The sequence below is a fragment of the Hyaena hyaena genome, unplaced genomic scaffold (assembly GCF_003009895.1).
Source record: "Hyaena hyaena isolate Hyena2069 unplaced genomic scaffold, ASM300989v1 scaffold_729, whole genome shotgun sequence".
Taxonomy (NCBI): Eukaryota; Metazoa; Chordata; class Mammalia; order Carnivora; family Hyaenidae; genus Hyaena; species Hyaena hyaena.
The window spans coordinates 652,070-671,788 of NW_024081361.1; the positions used below are offsets into that span (position 1 = coordinate 652,070).

General features: G+C 40.4%; 1 protein-coding gene across 2 annotated transcripts in view; it reads right to left on the reverse strand.

The window, feature by feature from the left end:
- Positions 1 to 19,719, reverse strand: part of INO80D (INO80 complex subunit D) — a 63,621-nt gene that overhangs the window by 6,719 nt on the left and 37,183 nt on the right. For both annotated transcript variants that reach the window (XM_039218014.1, XM_039218015.1), the window contains exons 6-8: positions 11,691 to 11,915; positions 6,799 to 6,908; positions 4,886 to 5,019 (exon numbers count right to left, since the gene is read on the reverse strand). In XM_039218014.1, the coding sequence (XP_039073945.1) occupies positions 4,886 to 5,019; positions 6,799 to 6,908; positions 11,691 to 11,915 (469 nt within the window). The remainder of the gene's footprint in view (positions 1 to 4,885; positions 5,020 to 6,798; positions 6,909 to 11,690; positions 11,916 to 19,719) is intronic.

The following is a 19,719-nucleotide window of genomic DNA, read 5'->3' on the forward strand; positions in this document are numbered from 1 at the left end:
CGGACTCAGAAGAGAAGTTAAGGAATTCAGTTTGGTCTCCATATAATTTGAGGTACGAAGATATCCCGGGAGATAGAAGAGGAAATGGCATGAGGGATAAAGAAAGGGATGGAGGCCTAGCCTCAGAAATCATGACAGCGTAAAAGTTCTTAAGGTAATTTACATGGACCAGGGAGACAAGGGAGAGAGGGACAATGGGACTGCAGCCTTAGAAAACTGCTGCTACTCACCTGAATGGACAAGAAGAACCATCAGGGAAGAACAAGAAAGTAACAATATAACCAGCTTTCTTCACCTGCCGCCCTTCAATCTCAACACTGCGTTTCATCAGTTCCAAGATACTTTAGCATCTCCACAACTGGGGTGCATTTTACAATAATGGCATCTCACAGTTGCTCTTGGCCTGGTGATGGTCATTATGGCTGGCGTTGTGCACATATGTGCAAGGGTGGTAACGGGTCTTCGTACCGTCAGTGTTTGAATCAAGGCATGTGCGTTGTTGGTTTTACATGAAGAGGGAAAACTGTTGTGTGTACAGAAGCATGAAGAGTAAGTGAGGGCATAAACCTGTCATTAGCGCGGAGGCGCCTGGGTGGCTCAGTTGGTTAAGCGTCCAACTTCGGCTCAGGTAATGATCTCATGGTTTGTGGGTTCGAGCCCCGCGTCGGGCTCTGTGCTGACAGCTAGCTCCGAGCCTGGAGCCTGCTTCGAATTCTGTGTCTCCCTCTCTCTCTGACCCTCCCCTGCCCTGCTCATGCTGTCTCTCTCTCTCAAAAATAAGTTAAAAAAAAAATTTAAAAAAAACAACAAAAAAACCCCAAAACCTGTCATTAGTGCAGATATTCATTGTTGAAGAGCTCACCACAGGTCCTTTTCTTTTTCTTCCTTGCAAAGCAACAACCAAGAGGAAGGACAACAACCACAAAGTAGAAAAAGCTGTATTAAAGATGATGATGTAAAAAATACCTCCTTTTCCATGTCAAGCACTTCAGCTGAAACCAGGAGCATCACAGAAGATAAAAATCTATGCCTAACTAAGTCTAAAGAAGCCACTTTGATACATATAAAACAAAAACTGTAAGAGGGGCGCCTGTGGCTCAGCCAGTTAAGTGTCCAACTCTTGATTTTGGGTCAGGTCATGATCTCAGTCATGAGATCAAGCCCCACATCAGGCTCTGTGCTGAGCATGAAGCCTGCTTGGAATTCTCCCTCTGCCCCTCCTCTGCTCATGTACTCTCACTCTCTCTAAAACAAATAAATAAACTTAAAACAAAAACAAAAATTTTAAGTGATAAGAAATGTACTGTGCAGCATTTCTTAATTTCTTGGTGGTATACAAAATAGCAGTGTTTACAGTTGATGTCACCTTTGATTTAATGAATTCAGTAATAATTCTTATAACTAAAAACATACCAAGAGTACAGACAATAGTATTTGAAGACTAATAACTATCATCAGTATTACTAGTTATTAATAGTATCAAACACATTCAAGACAAGAAAGAATAAAACTAAAGTATAAATCCAGGAAATCTAAAAGAAGTTTAATACTGGCCAAATACTTGAATCTAAACACAATTACAGGGGCTCCTGGGTGGCTCAGCTGGTTAAGTGCCTGACTTCAGCTCAGGTCATGATCTCACAGTTCATGAGTTTAAGCCCGGGGTCAGGCTCTGTGCCGACAGCTTGGAGCCTGGAGCCTGCTTCAGATTCTGTGTCTCCCTCCCCCACTCACACTCTTTCTGTCTCTCAAAAATAAACATTAAAAAAATCTTTAAACACAATTACAGACTCCAGTGGCAAATGTACAAATTTATAAAACAAACAAACAAAAAAAGAAAGGCTGTTTCCTAGCCTCTATAGTCCTTTTTGGCTCAATACTTGAGGTCTAGTTTTATTATATCCATTATTTAATTCAACCAATAGTAACTAAGTAAGCACCAGTACCCACTGGGATGCTAGGCACCGATCCAGGCTTTCCCTCTAGGACCAGTGGAGACGTTAAGCAGGAGAAGTCTGTCTTGCTCAAGATACACAAGTTTTGCTTGTCAGACACCCTAGTACCACAGTTCTAGCCGTGTGCCTTATTCTAAGCTCATGTAGCCCGGCGATGTTGTTGGTACGTGCCAGGTAGTCCACACAGGACTGCTCTGGACTGAGGCCCTGCCATGCTCCTGGTGGCCCCCCACGAAGTCCCCCAGAGGTGGAGCCCCTAGGCCCTGGCGGCTTTCCTAATGCCAACTGTTCATTGCCTCCAATATTCATTCTCCACTTTCTCACTGCCTCCATCTACGTCTATGCCAGGACGCTGCATTTACTAACTTACCCTCTGCTGTATGGTCTCACAGCCATTGAATACCATGTCTTCTGTGCCAGCCTGGACTTCTGGCAGCTTCAGCTTCAACCACTGACTGTCCTGTCCAGTTCCTGAGTCTAATTCTGAATCTCAACCCCTCCCAGCCACATGTCTAACTATTATTCAACACTTACTGAGCAGCTTTGTTCTAAGCACTGGGGATAGAGCAACGGACAAAAAACGTTTCTCCCTTTCTAAAGGTTCCGTTCTAGTAGAGGGATATTGATGATAAATAAACTAATAAGTAATACAATGAGAGAGACATAAATGTTAGGAAGAAAAATAAGGTAGAGTCTGAGGATAAAAAGCGACTGGGTAGAGAGGAGGTGGAAGACTTTGTTGATGATGTGACATTCGGCCAGAAACCTGAATGAAATGAAGGAAGAGAAGATCCTAGGAAAAGAACACAAGTTCTAGGCCCACAAGGTGAGAGCATACTTCGAGGGTTGAAGAAACAGCAAGAAGGTCAATGCTGTTGGAACTCTGGAAGTAAGGAGAGGGTACGAGATGAGGCGGGAGAAATTACAAGGGCCAGACCAGGAGGTCTCATAGGCTGAGGTAAGAATGTTGGATGTGACTGTAGACACGCTGGAAAGCCACTGGAAGGTTTTGACCAGGGAAGTAAAGTGATCACATGCGTATTCTCTACAACCCTCTATAAGACATTCTGGAAAATGTGAAATTACAGGGACAGGGAAACATCAGCGGAGGTAGAAGAAGGGGTAGACTACAGAGGGGTGGCACAAGAGAATCTGGGGGGGGTGGTGACAGCAGATCTTGATTATGGTGGTGGTTATAGGGATGTATGCATTGTCAATCTCATAGCATTGTGCACCAAAGAATGCATTCTACTGCACACAAACTCAAAGGAAGTGGGACACACACAGCCTACTTGGACTGCTGTGTGAACAGGACATCTGGGTCCAGGGGGCATGGCAGTAAGAAGGGAGACAACTAGGAGACTATTACCATAATCCTGGCCAAGGCCAGGCCCGACCATTCATCCAGAATGGCAGCAGGGGCCGGGCGCGGCGGCACGCGCCTGTAGTCCCAGCCACTCGGGAGGCCGAGGCAGGAGGATCGCTTGAGCCCAGGAGTTCTGGGCTGTCGTGCGCGATGCCGATCAGGTGTCTGCACGAAGTTCGGCATCCATATGGTGACCTCCCGGAGCGGGGGACCACCAGGTTGCCTAAGGAGGGGTGAACTGGCCCAGGTCGGAAACGGAGCAGGTCAAAACTCCTGTGCTGATCAGAATGGTAGCAGTGGAGTTGGGAAAATGGGTTTGGATTCAAGACAGTTTGAAAGTAGAGGCAAGAGATCTGCATAGGTTTCATCACCCAGTGTAAGTCTCTCACTGGGGGACTGCTGGGGTACAAACGCTTGCTATCCTCAGATGTAATCTGTAACTTACAATAGTCCTCGCGACACATTTAGCTGGTGGCAACACCAGGATCATAGCCTTAGACTATGGGGCCCTGGTCCAGTGGCCGTCCCCTGAACCTGTACAGTGCTTGCAGAGGGAAAGAACTGTCTTACTCAGCTTCATCATACATATACCTTGCAAACAGCAGAATTCAGCAAGTATCTAGGTAAAAGCAATAAAAATGTACTTATTTTAAATAATGATATAATTCAGATACTCCACTAATTCAGACTTACCTCTCCTTCCAAATTACTCTGAATTAATTAGGGCTTATGATACTAGCATTAACAGAAGCAATAGTTAAGTTCAACAGAATTACAGAAAGGGTTGGCTTTTGGCTGAAATCTTATCATACAGCCACGACATTCACAGAACTGAATATAAAAAAGCAAAAATCTAGAGCAATGGGGTAAAGAAAGCTTGAACAATCTGTTAAGTATAAGAAAATGTACCTTAAGGCAAAGAGAGGTATAGAATAAGGATAGGTATTAAAACAAAATAACTATGTTAGGAACTACTAAATACCTTCTAGAACAGCTTTCTTAAAAATTTATTTTTAATTTATTGTTTGAGAGAGAGACAGAGAGAGACTGGGTGCATGTGACTGGTCCACCCAGGCGCCCCTAGAACAGTTTTTTTTTTAAATGAGGCTATGAAAGGGCGCCTGGGTGGCTCCGTCAGTTAAGGATCTGACTCTTGATTTCGGCTCAGGTCATGATCTCACAGTTCATGAAATCAAGCCCCGCAATGCACTCTGTGCTGACAGCAGGAAGCCTGCTTGGGATCGTCTTTCTGTCCCTCCCCTGCTGGAGCTCACACACTCATTCTCTCTCTCTCTCTCTCTCTCTGTTTTTCAAAATCAACAAATAAGCATTTAAAAGAAAATCTTCTCTTTAAAAACAATAAACATTTAAAAAGAGGCCATGAAATTTATTTAATGGGTCATGACAAGCATATATGTTTATGTATTACATATTATTTATACATACTGACATATATACATATATTTACATACACAGTTTGTACCAACTCCCAAAATATTTTCTACTGTGGACTGCTATCCAAAGTTTGAAAGTCTCTGCTGCAGAAAACAAAATCTGAACTCACCATTTTTTTGGCATGTTCTTCACACAGAGGGGTCTGGTGTGTAATGTCGAACACGGGCACAGAGCACTGCTGTCCGTCTGCAAACTTGGCCGTGCAACTTGAGAAAAGCTGCTGAGAGCGGTTCAAGAGGATATCTGTGTTTTTCAAAGTTAAGAATATAATACGCTGAAACTCAAATTACTTTTTAAAAATTTTATATAAAATCTGCTTCTTCCCTTGTGTTTAGCAAGTAATCAATTTTCTTACCTATAAAAGCTAAAGAACCAACCCAAATACTGACATGGGAAAATGATTATTATTGAATTTTTCAGAAGATATTTCTAAAGGAGTCTGTTTTACTAAAGGGTTCCTAATAGGAGTCTCTTTAATGGCCATTCTGACGTTTGTTATTTGGGAAAAGGGGGGTTGTCTAAGTCTTCACACATTAACTACTAAAAGTTCCACTATAATGGTTTAAAAAAAAAAAAAACTTTAAGGAAAACTTTGGCATACAATCCTCATCAAGAATGGGGCACCTGGGTGGCTCAGTCAGTTAAGCGTCCGACTTCAGCTCAGGTCATGATCTCGCAGCTCGTGAGTTCAAGCCCCGTGTTGGGCTCTGTGCTGACAGCTCAGAGCCTGGAGCCTGCTTCGGATTCTGTCTTAGTCTATCTCTGCCCCTACCCTGCTCACGCTCTGTCTCTCTCTCAAATATAAGTATTTAAAAAATAATAAAAATTTTAAGCTATTATAAATCACTCATCTACCCAAACTTGGATTTTTCATTTAGCATTTCTAACACAAAACTCAAGCTTACAACTTATGAAAAATAACTTTTATATCAAAACCATGCTATTAAAATTGGAACATCGGTTTTATATCATAAACATTTTTAAGCATCCAAACTATTAGCCCCAGCTACATTTTCTAAGACTTACTTTATACCTATCAAGAAAGCACCTTTCTGTTTTTCCTTTATGCTTTTATAGTTAAGGTGATTTATAAAACTACATAGAAACTGCTGCTAAAAAAGTGAAAATTTAATTCCAAGAACAGAAAGGAGGGCAAAAAGTCAAAGATAATAAAGAAGAACAAGTAACGGCTACTGTATAAATTTTTTAAATGCTACTCAATTTTAAATGTTTAATAAAACTGAAAGTAATAAGATTTCATAACCAGCCTGAAGGAAGCCCTTTTACCACAGGTTTCCCTCTAGTATGTTCTGTCTTATATCTTCTTTCCTAGTCGGTGAAGTTTATCTTTCCTTCATTTCAAGTCAGCACTGTACTCAACACAAATAGCAAACTATTCCCAGAGCAAAAGGGACACTGTAAAACCGTAGAACTTTCTTGGAAGCCTAAAAACCATTTTTGCATAATATGACTTGATTTTGCCATCAATGAGTGTTAAAGTCGCTTCTCACAAGCTACTTGGAGGCATCACAAGAACCAGAATTCCATTAACAAAATTTAACTGAGTGACAGCCACTGGGAGAATCTTCTACTTGCTATCAATTTGGCCGATTTTGATGTAATTCTTGAAAAAGAATCACAATGTGTGAGCAGAAATAGAAGTATCCAGAAAATATCATGGAAATTAGAATTTATAAAATAAAAAAAATTTTTTTTAAAAAATTTTTAAAAAAGGGGCGCCTGGGTGGCTCAGTCATTTAAGCATCCGACTTCGGCTCAGGTCATGATCTCACAGCTCAAGGGTTCAAGTCCCGCATCAGGTTCTGTGCTGACTGCCAGCTCAGAGCCTGGAGCCTGAGTTTCAGATTCTGTATCTCCCTCTCTCTCTAACCCTCCCCTGCTCACACTGTCTCTCTTTCTCTCTCTCAGAAATAAATAAAACATTAAAAAAAAAATAAATAAATAAAGTACGAGCCCAGAAGGAGGTAACACTTTTCAGCACACATGGAATTAAGAGGATACGTTGGAAACAATGTCTAGTGAATGGAAGGGCTCTGTTAGGGCACGGTTCCCCCTTCACGGTTCCGCTGCACGAGGCTGGTTCCACCTCCCTCAGCTTGGTCCGGCTTATGCTAAGGAAGGGAAAAGAAAACATGAGTTTTTAAAAAATGCGTTAGGAATCCAGGGCAACTTTTTAACACCATGTTAGCAGAGTGTTGGTGTTAACCAACATTTTACTTATCCACGTGCATTAAAGAAAAGGTAAATATGAGTTACAATTACCAGTTCCAATAGTTCCCTGATTTACCGAAATAACAAATAATTATATTATAATTGATTTCCACTATGTCTGGTTTTCTTCTTTTTTAAGTGACCTTTTGGTTCCTTTGACTTCACGAAGAGACAATAAGTACAAACAAAAATAAGTACAGACAAAAAGTGATAAAGAACACGAGCCTAGATTAATCAGATCTAATTCTGAATCTCAGCCCTACCTCTTACTAGCTGGGTGACCTTAGGCAAGTTACTTAGCCATGCTTAAGCCTCAACTTCCTTCCCTATAAAGTGGCGACAGAGTACCTTTAGCGAACAGGTAAGCACCAAAAGATACAACACATCCAAAATACTTATCATATATTGTGGGTAGTAGGATACCTAGTAACCAGTCCATGGCTATTAGTTGCTGGTATTATTATCATCATTAGATTTTGGTCATGTCAAGCTGAACAGCAAATGTGCAAAAAAACTTGATCTATGATGTGAGGAAAGGGATAATGACATGCAGAAAGGCCTGACTTGTCCTCATCTTCCAAAATGAACTCACTTTGGATGTATTTCTTTAACTTTTTAAAGTATGTGCAAATCCATCTTTCATTAAATGTTCTCTCCATTTGGCACCTTCAATATTTAAATGTTTAAATCTGGTTTTTAAATTTATGAATGGGCAGTGTGTTCACGTGGCTCCAGAAAAACGAAAGGATAAAAACCAAGCAGCAGAGAGTCTCCTTTCTCCCCTTGTCCCAATCTTCAAGTTCCTACTCCCTCTATAATAAGCATCCATTTTATTAGTTTGTGGATCTTTCCATAGTTTTATACAAACATTAAAAAATGAAAATAAATAATAGTCAAATTCTCAGAAGTACAAAACTACCTGTTTAATTGACTGTCTAAAGCATCACAAATAAGTAGGCCTTTACACATGTCTGAGTGCAGAATCTGCATAATACACTGAATCAGGAGTCAGGTGTCAAAAACAAAGGATCTTTTGAATTGTTTGTTTCTGTATCTAAGGATTTTGATGGAATGGTTTACACTAATTAGAAGGTCAAAGAGAACCAAAATTACATGTGAATTCATAGAAAATCTAAACATTTCTACTATTTATATTTTATATAAATAGTAACTACAAATAGATAACCATAGGCTGCCACAGAAGTTGCTTTAATTAAGAGTTCTGCAAGATTGGTCAGAATCACAAGAGTGGGGAAGTGGGCCATTAACTTCAGCTCTATAAAAATGATACACAACTTCAAATAAATGAAGTTTTACTATTTTAACGGCTTAGCCCAAATTCTCTGGGTTTAGATTTAAATAGCAGGTAGTTCTCTATGCTGAATGGATAATTTTTGTGGAACGCTTTTTAATAACTTGCTCAGCCATCTACCAAGCCTAGCGTATGACACATTCCCTCAGATTCCTTTATCCTACACTTCAAAAGGAACCACCAGGTTTGATTTTTTTTAATTGCTGATTTCTTCAAATAAACAGCAAAATAAACTCAGTATAAATAAACTCAAAGTCAAAATTTCAATATGCCCCCTGGATAATTAAGGTAAAAATGCCTGACATTAGATATATTTTATTATCCAAATAATGCCAACAAAGGGAGAATTACCAAAACATTTTGATGTTTTTAATATGAAAACAACTACAAGCTTCTCTTTTGTATGATTAGATCCCCCTTTAACAATAGTTTCCACAAAAACAGCACTAGTCTCTTTCTTTATTGTGACTGCAAGGTACTTGAGTTTTACATACTTAAAGCTATTTCAGTCGCCTTTCCACATATTCATCAACATATATGATAAAGTTATTAGATGAGAAAGAATGCTATTCAGCTGACATCCAAACTTTATTTTCAAGGCTACCTATTGAAAGGCAGCCTCTAAAGTTTTAATTTCTAAGATATTTAAAAGCAACTTTTAAAATGTCTTTTGTAGAACTAGTCTTTGAAAGCAAAAATATCAAATAGAGGGTATTATCCAACTGACAGCTGACTTTTGTGAACCTAAAATATAACGTAAACAGTAAGTTACCAATCACCAACAACTGACTATGGCTCAGTGTGAAATGAGTATCAGTGATGCCCTGGACAATAGACTTTGTACTAATACTAATCCTTAGTGACATAACCAAATGGCATCTTGATATTTGTTTAGTAATATTTAGGTATCATGATGTTTTTAAGACAACATCACTACCTGTGGTTTGGGAAATTTTTTGGAAAAAAAAAGGGGGGGAAGGTTGATTCTGCCAGCTAAAACTCAAATAAATACAGTTTTCTACACAAATACTAAATTGTCCCAGACTCCAAGTACAGTCCCTTACATCTTTGACAAGGTCATAATAATATACACGATTCAAAGTATACAGTGTTCTACATACAGATTGCTTCAAGCTGGACAAGACGAACGTTTCTACCGAAATGATATGCTTGCAAGCATTATATAAATGTTAGATAGCATTATTTTAAGCCTATGTCAAACCAAGTGAATTATTTCAACAAACAGAACAGGCGTGTTTGATTCTATTCATTTGTTCAACACTGGAGATTTAAGAACAAAATGTACATTGTTCCTGCCCTCACAAAAATTACTGACAAATATTAGTACACGATTCTACAATGAAGCGGAGCCCAATAAGCACATGTAACAGAGGGACCAAACACAGCGGAACTTGGGCATCTCTCTCGGAGAAAGCCAAGTCAGTACACTAATAAGAGGTAATGGATGTTACAGCCACACACGGCCACCCCCGCCCCAGAGGACCAGGAGCTGTGAGGGAGGGAGAACACTGGGGGCAGCAATCATTAAGGAGGCTGATTAAATAGGTGTACAGGCTTTCAAACAATTCTAAATATGCCAGGAAGCAGAAAGCTCTGAAGGGTATAGTTATCTTTTGGATAGATGCCATTAAAAAGTAGGGGTTTTTGTTTGTTTTATATAGCAAAGATAACGAAAACCAAAATACAAACACTAAAATGAAATATCAAAAAATATATAGGTACATAAGAAATAGAATCAGTAGCTGAAAAGCAGAGGTTATTTTTCTTAGTTTTGTTTGTTTTAAACCCCTTTTGCCTCAGTGACTTATGAGCACTACAGACAAATCAGAATATACAGACTATAAATTTTTTCAAACTTTATCAATAATCCCACTCTAGAGATAGCCACTGCTAATATTTTAGTATACAAACTCCTAAAAGTGTGTGTGCCTCAAGGTTGTTATCTGAAAAAAAAATAATTAAAAAGTGTGAGATAATAAAAATCAATAAGAAACTATGCCTTCTAAATTTAAAAATTATTTCCTTAATTAAATATGAAGATATTTTGGAAACTTTTAATTCAATTTAGCTAGTGATGTCAAAAGGTACATAACCTAAGTAATTATGATTTAAGTTTTCACCACCTGAACTAATTTCCAAAATTATAATTCCATACTTTCTTCACTGATATATCAGATAGCTCTATGCTGAATTTCCAATAAGGATTTTCATTTAAAAATACATTATAAATCATGTTTTCAAACTAACTTTTAAGAACACAGGGGTATGGCTATGATATATTTTTAAGGGGAAAAACTGGACACATAACTCTTAAATAGTACAGATCCGGTTTTGCTTAAACACATCATAAAATTTAAGCAGTCTAAAAAGTAATTATGAAGTCATTAAAAATCATGTTTTAAAGAATATCAGGAGAAAATGGTCATAATTCAATGTTAATTGGGGAAAAAAACAGGAAATAAAATATACATATAGCATGGTCTCAATTTTGTTTTCTCTTATTTTTTATTTTTTATGATTACTTATTTTTGAGAGAGAGACAGAGGGTGAGCAGGGGAGGAGCAGAGAGAGAGAGAGAGACAGAATCTGAAGCAGCCTCTAGGCTCTGAGCTGTCAGCACAGATCCCCATGCGGGGCTCGAACTCACAAACAGTGAGATCATGACCTGAGCCCAAGCCAAAAGCTTAACCGACTGAGCCACCCAGGCGCCCCTTTGCTTTTTAATATAAACGCATGGCTCCCTGGAGACTTCACACACAGACAAACACACACGTGTGTACACAAGTGCAGAAAAAAAGACTAGCAGGAAACAACCAAAGTGTTCGCAGAGCTCATTCTTTGTTTTGTGCATGGTGAGATTATGGAAAATGTCCCCTTTTGTTTTCTACATTTTTCAAATTTACAAAGCAAATACCTGGACTAGAAATAGATAGGATTTTTTCCCCCCTAAAACAAATGCAATGCAATAAAGTATTTTGAAGATATAATATGTGGGAAAGAAAATTTTACAATAATACACGTAAAATATGTAAAATACTCCTTTCATGATTAAAAAACCCTATAAATCCTACTTTTAAATAACACAGGAGATCTCTAAGCCATGGTTATTTTTGCAAAGACAGGTGGCACTCTGAAATACGTGGCTAAACAAATTCTAACCACGCTCTGGCGGAGCCACAGCAACGCTTTCCCTGTCAGCTCAGGTGGTGGGTGCTCTTCTGTCGCCGGTACAGCTCTGAGCAACAGGACAGGCCACGAGGCCTCAGCGTTTCCGGTGTCAACGCCCCCCGCGCACCGCGGCTCCGCTCCACGCCCACGCCGGGCGACGGGGCCGCGCGCGGGCTCTGACCTGGCTCGGCTGCGCGCGGCTCTCCGCAGCTCCTGCAGCAGCTGCCCGGTGCACTCCGGCTCTCGGCTGGCCGCCTGCAGCAAGGCTTTCCGAAACGTGTGCCGGCACTTCTTCTGCCGCGACTCTGCCCGCTCCAGGCGGCAGAGGTGCTTATATTTCTGCTGAAAGTAAGTGCAAAGTTGGGTCACCCTGGAGCTCCTACTCTCCGTGTCATCGTCATCTGACCTAGAAAGCGCAGGGAGAGAAGGGAAACCTGGTTAGCCGGGCGGCTCGCTGGAGAGAGGGCAAAAACAGGCCGAGACGCTGGCCGACGGCGGCTACGGTCTGCGGCGGGTGAGCGCACGCCTCACAAAATCAGAGGACAGAGCTCCACTAGAGCTGAAAGTTAAGGACAGTATTTCGACATAAATGAGGCAGCAGAGACAACCAACCCAGTGCTTTCAGAACCTTCTTAGCATGTCACCGTCTGACAGTTCATGCATCAGTGTCTTGTAAATTTTAAGTGACCTGGTGTTCTTGGGAAGACAATCATGTCTTTACCTTTGCTTACTGGAAGTCTCAGTACATGACACGGCAGTTATGAGGAAACACTCAGCATAATTCCGTAAAAGATAGGTCATACCAGAAATAGAGCAGCGAATTCCTGCAGCGCCTTGTCGAGGAGCTGCCCCTTCACGTGTGCTGGTTTTAACTACCCTTTTCTTGCTAAGCACTTAAAGAATCTTGATTGCAGGGATCACAACCATTCCAAGGTAATTGTTATTTTACCTTTTGAACCATAGGAGATATCCTACACAACATTTCACACAGCACGGGTTGCACAGGTTTTTTTCTGTCACGGCGGTAATTTTGAGTGAATGGTGGACCCCGCTGGCCTGCTACCTTGAAAATAATGCTGAGGCCACACCGAGGTTCAACAAGAGCGCCGTGGTTAGCGGGCAGTGTCTACTCCGGTAAGGGTCACAAGATCACTTTTCTATGGAACAAATGTAATCTCACTTTTTGCTGTTACGTATAATATACACCAGACTCGAAAACTGACCCGGGTTATTTTACCTTCTTTAAACAGCACGCATGTGATACTACAGACTATTATTTTACTAATCTTCTGTAAATCACTGCTTGGTTTCTCTTAACTTCCTAAGTGGTATCATTCCCTTTCCCTTCAGAATAGCCCGTAAGAAGCTACTTGGTAAATTTCCAGTCTAAGAAGTGAGTCCTAAGAAACACGTTCTCTTCAGTATCGTCTCTACTACAAATATATCAAGTGAAGGATCTTCAGTCTTTTCATTTATTCAACATTCAACATTTGCTATATATCTATTATGCTGAATACTATGGAGGAGGGAAAAAAATGTAAGCAGTTCTCAATGCAGTTTAGACAAGACGATCAATCGGTAATTAAAACCGTGGGGTAGGCTGACCAATGAGTCAAATATCTGACCTTAAATTAGAAAAATCTAGGAACTTTTCATAATTCGAGGTCCCAAGACCTACTCTAGATCTACTGAACCAGAATTTCCATGGAAGGGGGCCTAGGAATCTATTCTGAATTGTTCCCTGAAGTCCCACAGCAGGATTTCACCCAGGAGCTCTAGTTGAGCCAGTAGGTGCTATTAATATCCTTAACATGAGGCAGAGAACAATACGTGACATACAGGGTAACAGATAAGGCTCAAGTGCTACTGAAGTTCACTAGCAAGAATGCTGGGTGAGAGGCTTCGGTTTTTTGTTTACAAACATTTTATTTATTTTGGGGAATGCGGGAGAGAGAGAATCCCAAGTGGGCTCTGTGCCATCAACAAGAAGCCTGAGGTGGGGCTCGATCTCATTAACCCGGAGATCATGACCTGAGCCAAAATCAAGAGTCAGACGCCCCTGGTGCCAGTCAGGCACCCCTGGATCAGAGGCTTCATAGAGGAGATGACAACAGCACTGAACCATGAAGAAAGGGCAGAATTTAAAGAAAGAAGAAAAAGGGCACCTCACAAGGATAAAGGAAAACAAGCCAGGCTTCAAAGATGGACAGGATGGGGGTGCCTGGGTGGCTTACGCTTAGGTCATGATCTCGCGGTTCGTGGGTTCGGGCCCCGCGTCGGGCTCTGTGCTGACTGCCAGCTCAGGGCCTGGAGCCTGTTTCAGTCTGTGACTCCCTCTCTCTCTGACCCTCCCCTGCTCACGCTCCCTCTCTCTCCTAGAAATAAATAAAACATTAAAAAAAAAAAAAAAAAAAGATGGACAGGATGGGGAACAGCAAGGACCAAGGAGCTCGGTTAGGCTAAAATGTAGGGTACACAGGCAGTGAGGGCGGGAACGGTAAACTTTCTGAACCTGAACTAAACCCCAGAAAAAAAGAGTTTCACTTTTATTCTATGGGCAGTGAAAAAACTCGCAGAGTTTGAAGAAAATAGGTAGCGGTAACAGCCAGGTGGGAGAAAGATTACACCATCAGCAGACAGAAATGAGGAAGAGGCTGGGAGAACAGGCAGGGAGGAAAGGATTCTGAAACTCCAGGTAACAGGTAAGAAGAGCCCACGCCGGGTGACACAGCAGGACCGCAGAAGAGGAGAGCTGACCCACATGTATAAAAGGCAGACCTTGTCACCTGGGGCAGGGAGATGGAAGGGACGAGCATCACAAGGCAGTTTCCATCACCGAAGACCAGAGCACAGGAACAAAAGTAGTTCTGGGGCAGGAAATAAATTCCATTTCAGACGTAAAGAATTTAAAGTACAGATGAGGTATCAAAGGCAGCAGCAGAAAACCGTTGGACATGATAAACAGGAGCACAGTTAGGGAAAGAGTACAGATTTCATAGCCCAAAACCAGCAACTGAAGGACGAGGGAGTGACTGTAAGTAAAAGGCCACAGAGATAATAGAAAGAACAAGACTTATAAGGGCCATTATCATAAAAGAATTAACTCAATTTGGTGACTGGATATGAAGGATAAGAAAGTCAATAATGACTCAATGACTTTGAACTTGCATAACTAGGAGAATGGAAGGGCTATTAATAGAAAGAAGAGAGGAGAACAACAAGTCTTAACGGGAAAGTAAAGCTCAGGTAGATAATCACTTGCCAAAGCTGTTACGTGAAAAGACTCCATTAAATTATAGCAGGGAGGATAGACTGGATCAGCAGTTCTCAAGTTCACAGTCAATGGAGAGATGCACCTGGATGTCGAGGCATGTTCCAGCATTATAAGAGTATTCAAAGCTCCTTGGCAATTTCCAGGCTTGTCTTGTTGCGGACCAGTAAGCAGCAGTTTGCAGACCTGCACGGGTCCACAGCCCATCCCTACCATGGTCCTGAACCAGAAAATCTCCCACATGCCTCCCACTTCTAACATGCTGTGACATTAGTATTTCACACATGGTTGTGGAGAAGAGTAGCAAACTGGGCAGGGAAAGGCCAGTGTCCATCATTTACTAACAGTGACAAGGCCTGGCACCTGCTGCATTCTCAATGTGTTACTTTCCTTCCTTATCTGTGAAATAAAAGAGAGCTTGCTTGGGGCACCTGGGTGGTTCAGTCGGTTAAGCGTCCAACTTTGGCTCAGGTCACGATCTCACGGTTCGGGAGTTCGAGCCCTGCATCAGCCTCTGTACTAACAGTGTGGAGCCTGCTTTAGATTCTCTGTCTCCCTCCCTCTCTCTCTGCCCCTCCCCTGCTGTGTTCTCTCAAAAATGAATGAATCAATGAATCAATGAATCAATGAACAAACGTTTAGAGAGCGAGAGAGAGCGAGAGCTGGGTTGCCTAGCTCCCAGGGTTGTTAGGAGAATGAAAAGAAATGACGTATCTGAAATAAGAAAACAAGTATAGCTACTATTACTAAATATAGAAACCTAGGGGTGCCTAGGTGGCTTAGTCAGTTAAGCTTCTTGACTCTTGATTTCAGCTCAGGTCATGATCTCATGGTTCAGAAGTTCAAGCCCCATAACCAGCTCTGCTGACAGTGTAGAGCCTCCTTGGGATTCTCGGTTTCCCTCTCTTTCTGCCCCTCCCCTGCACACGTGTATATGAGATACACCTATATTCATTAACTAGCCTAAACAGTTTTACTGTGAGTTCTATCAATATTCAAAAAAACCTAATTCCAATTACACACAAAATATTCCAGACATCAGAAAAGGAGAACATTCTCCTTTAATAAAGCTACCCTAAATATGACACCAAAAATAAGGGCAAATATGACTGAAGGAAAATTATAGGAAAAGCTTATTAATGATAACAGAGGCAAAAAATATTAGCAAATTGAATCTAGTAGCATATAAAAAAGAAATATCCAATCTGGGTTAATTATTTAATCATTTCTCAATCCTACCTCACTATACATCTCTTATGCAAAAAAAAAAAAAAAAGAAAAAGAAAACTCATTATTTTCCCCATTTTCTTCTTTTCTCTTTCCAGTCCTCGCTCTATTTATGGAAATTCTCATTTGTTTTTATAACTTCAACATCAACTTATATACTGAAGACAAAGATTTGTTCCCTAGCCCATACCTCACAATGATATTTCAGACACAAGATACTTACTTGGTGTGCTCACCCACATCTAACTACCTATGAAATGCTGGACTTAGCAGGGACCGGGAACTGGGGAGGAGACAGGTGCACAGAGAGAAGCACTCTGCAGATCTACAGAGGAGTTCCCTCAGCTCCTCACTTGAGGAGCGAACAATGAAGGAGTGTGCGAAAATACCAAGACCAGGAAAGACCCACCTGAGAAGAGGGACCCAAAAAATCCCAGAAACGCACACAGCACTAGGGTTAGCATGGGTCCCCAGTATCCCAAGTGGAAAACCTGCAACATGGAGGGCACGGGGCAGACTACTCAGGAGCATATGCCTCAGTAGTGGAGTGAAATCAGCCCGAAACTAAAGGTTGCTGTGTCCCCATTTCACAAAGTTTAAAAAGCAAGCCTCAAAAGCTGTTTCTAAGGAACCTAATTATGTCCCTAACCAAAGATCTTAAAGAAGACAAAAATACCAGAATCAAATTAGTAAAATTAATGATGTTTGACATCAAATGAAAAATTACCAGGGGGCACCTAGGTGGCTCAGTTGATTTGGGCGTAGGACTCTTGGTTTTGGATCAGGTCATGGTATCATAGTTTGTGAATTCAAGCCCCGCATTGGAGTCTGTATTAACAGTGTGGAGCCTGCTTGGGATTCTTGCTCTCCCTCCGCATCTCCCACTCTCTCTTTCTCTCTCAAAATAAATAAAACTTAAAAAATTATCAGGCATCCAAAGAAACAGGAAAATAGGACCCATAAGTAGGAGGAAAACCAATCAATAAAATAGGCCCAAAAATGATACAGATGACACAAATTAGTAAAGCAGGAATCGACAAACAGTTATTATAACTATATTTCACATGTTTGAGAAGGTAGAACCATTATGACTGTGTCAAGGAGAGACATGGACAATACTAAGACCCAAAACAAATTTCTAGAGATGAAAACTACAATATCTAACATGAAAAGTATACTGAATGGGATTGATGGCTAATTAGGTGCCACAGAAGAAAAGATTAATGAACCTGAAGACTGCAATAGAAACTTTCCAAAATGAAACAGAGAGAGGAAAAAACAGACTGGAAAAAAAAAGTGAAAAGAACATCAGTAAACTGTGGGATAATTTTAAGCAGCCTAAAATATGCATAACAAGTCTCTGAAATAGAAGGGGGAAGAAAAATAACTGAAGAAACCTGGCCAAAATTTTTCTAAGTGTCATGATAATTATAAACATATAGATCCAAAAGGTCAATGAACCCCAAACACAAGAAACATAAAGAAAATGAACTACACATGGCACAAAAAACAGACACTCAGAACAATGGAACAGAATAGAGAACCCAGAAGTGAACCCACAAACATATGGCCAACAAATCTTTGACAAAGCAGGAAAGAATATCCAATGGGAATAAGGACAGTCTCTTCAGCAAGTGATGCTGGAAAACTGGACAGTGACATGCAGAAAAATGAACCTGGACCACTTTCTTATACTACACACAAAAATAAGATGGATCAAAGACTTAAATGTAAGACAGGAAGCCATCAAAATCCTTGAGGAGAAAGTAGGCAAAAACCTATTTGACCTTAGCGGCAGCACCTTCTTACTCAACACATCTCTGGAAGCAGGGAAACAAAAGCAAAAATGAACTACTAGGACCTCATCAATTAAAAAGCTTCTGCACATCGAGGGAAGCAATCATCAAAACTAAAAGGCAGCCGATGGAATGGGAGAAGATATTTGCAAATGACATATCAGATAAAGGGTTAGTATCCAAAAATCTATAAATAACTTACAAAACTCAACAGCCAAGAAACAAATAATCCAGTGAAGAAATGGGCAAAAGACATGAATAGACACTTCTCCAGAGAAGACATGCAGATGGCCAACCAACACATGAAAAAATACTCAACATCACTCATCATCAGGGAAATATAAATTAAAACAACAATGAGATACCACCTCACACCTGTCAGAATGGCTAACATTAACAACTCTGGAAACAAAAGATGTTGGCGAGGATGCGGAGAAAGAGGATCTGTTTTGCACTGCTGGTGGGAATGCAAACTGTTGCAGCCACTCTGGAAAACAGTATGGAGGTTCCTCAAAAAATTAAAAATAGAACTACCCTACGCCCCAGCAACTGCCCTACTTGGTATTTATCCAAAGGATACAGGGATGCTGTTTTGAAGGGACACATGCACCCCAATGTTTATAGCAGCACCATCAACAATAGCCAAAGTGTGGAAAGAGCCCAAATGTCCATTGATGGATGAATGGATAAAGAAGATGTGGTGTATATATATATATACATACATACAATGGAGTATTACTCGACAATCAAAAAGAATGAAATCTTCCCATATGCAACTATGTGGATGGAACTAGATGGCATTATGCTAAGCAAAATTAGTCAGAGAAAGACATATCATATGACTTCACTCATATGAGGACTTTTAAGATACAAAACAGATGAACATAAGAGAAGGGAAGCAAAAATAATATAAAAACAGGGAGGGAGACAAGACATAATATACTCTTAAATATGGAGAATAATAGAGGCGTTACTGGAGGGGTTGTGGGAGGGGGAAGGGCTAAATGGGTGAGGGGCATTAAGGAATCTACTCCTGAAATCACTGTTGCACTATATGTTAACTAACTTGGATGTAAATTTTTAAAAAATAAATTAGATTGAAAAATAAAAGAAAAAGAAGACTACACAAATGGTTTAAAACTACTCAAAAAAAAAAAAAACAACAAAAAAAAACTACTCATAAAGAGAAAAACCTGAGCAGTCAGAGAAAAAAAAGATACATAATGCTCCTTGGACCGAAGATGTGAAAGACAGCTGACTTCTAATCATAAATAATGCAAACCACGTGAGCAACACCTTTAAGTACTAAAAAAAAAACGGTTAACCTAGGATTTTATGCCAGCAAAAATATCTTTCAGAAATGAAGGCACACATTTCCAAAAACATGGATGGACCTACAGGGTATTATGCTAAGTGAAGTAAGTCAGAGAAGACAAATACCATATGATTTCACTTATATGTGGAATTTACAAAACCAAACAAACAAAGCAGAAACAAATGCATAAATACAACCAACAAGTGGTTACCAGAGGGGAAGTAAACCATTCATACAGAAAGAAAATGACATCAGATGGAAATATAGAACTATTCAAAAAATAAAGAACTCTAGAAATTGTAAATATGTGGATAAATGCAAAAGAGTTATTTTTCTTTTAAATCTCTTTAAAAGAGAACTGCTGCTTAAATACAACAGCACTGTATTAACGGTGATTAGAGCACATGTAGAGGGAAATGTACAGTAACAAGTATCTGTGTTAGAAACCAAGGAAGACTGCGGCGCCTGTGTGACTCGGTCAGTGTGGCAGACTCTGGATTTCGCCTTAGGTCATCATCTCATGGTTCATGAGTTTGAGCCTCATGTCAGGCTCTGCAGTGACAGCGCGGAAACTGCTCTGTCTCCCTCTTCCTCTCTCCCT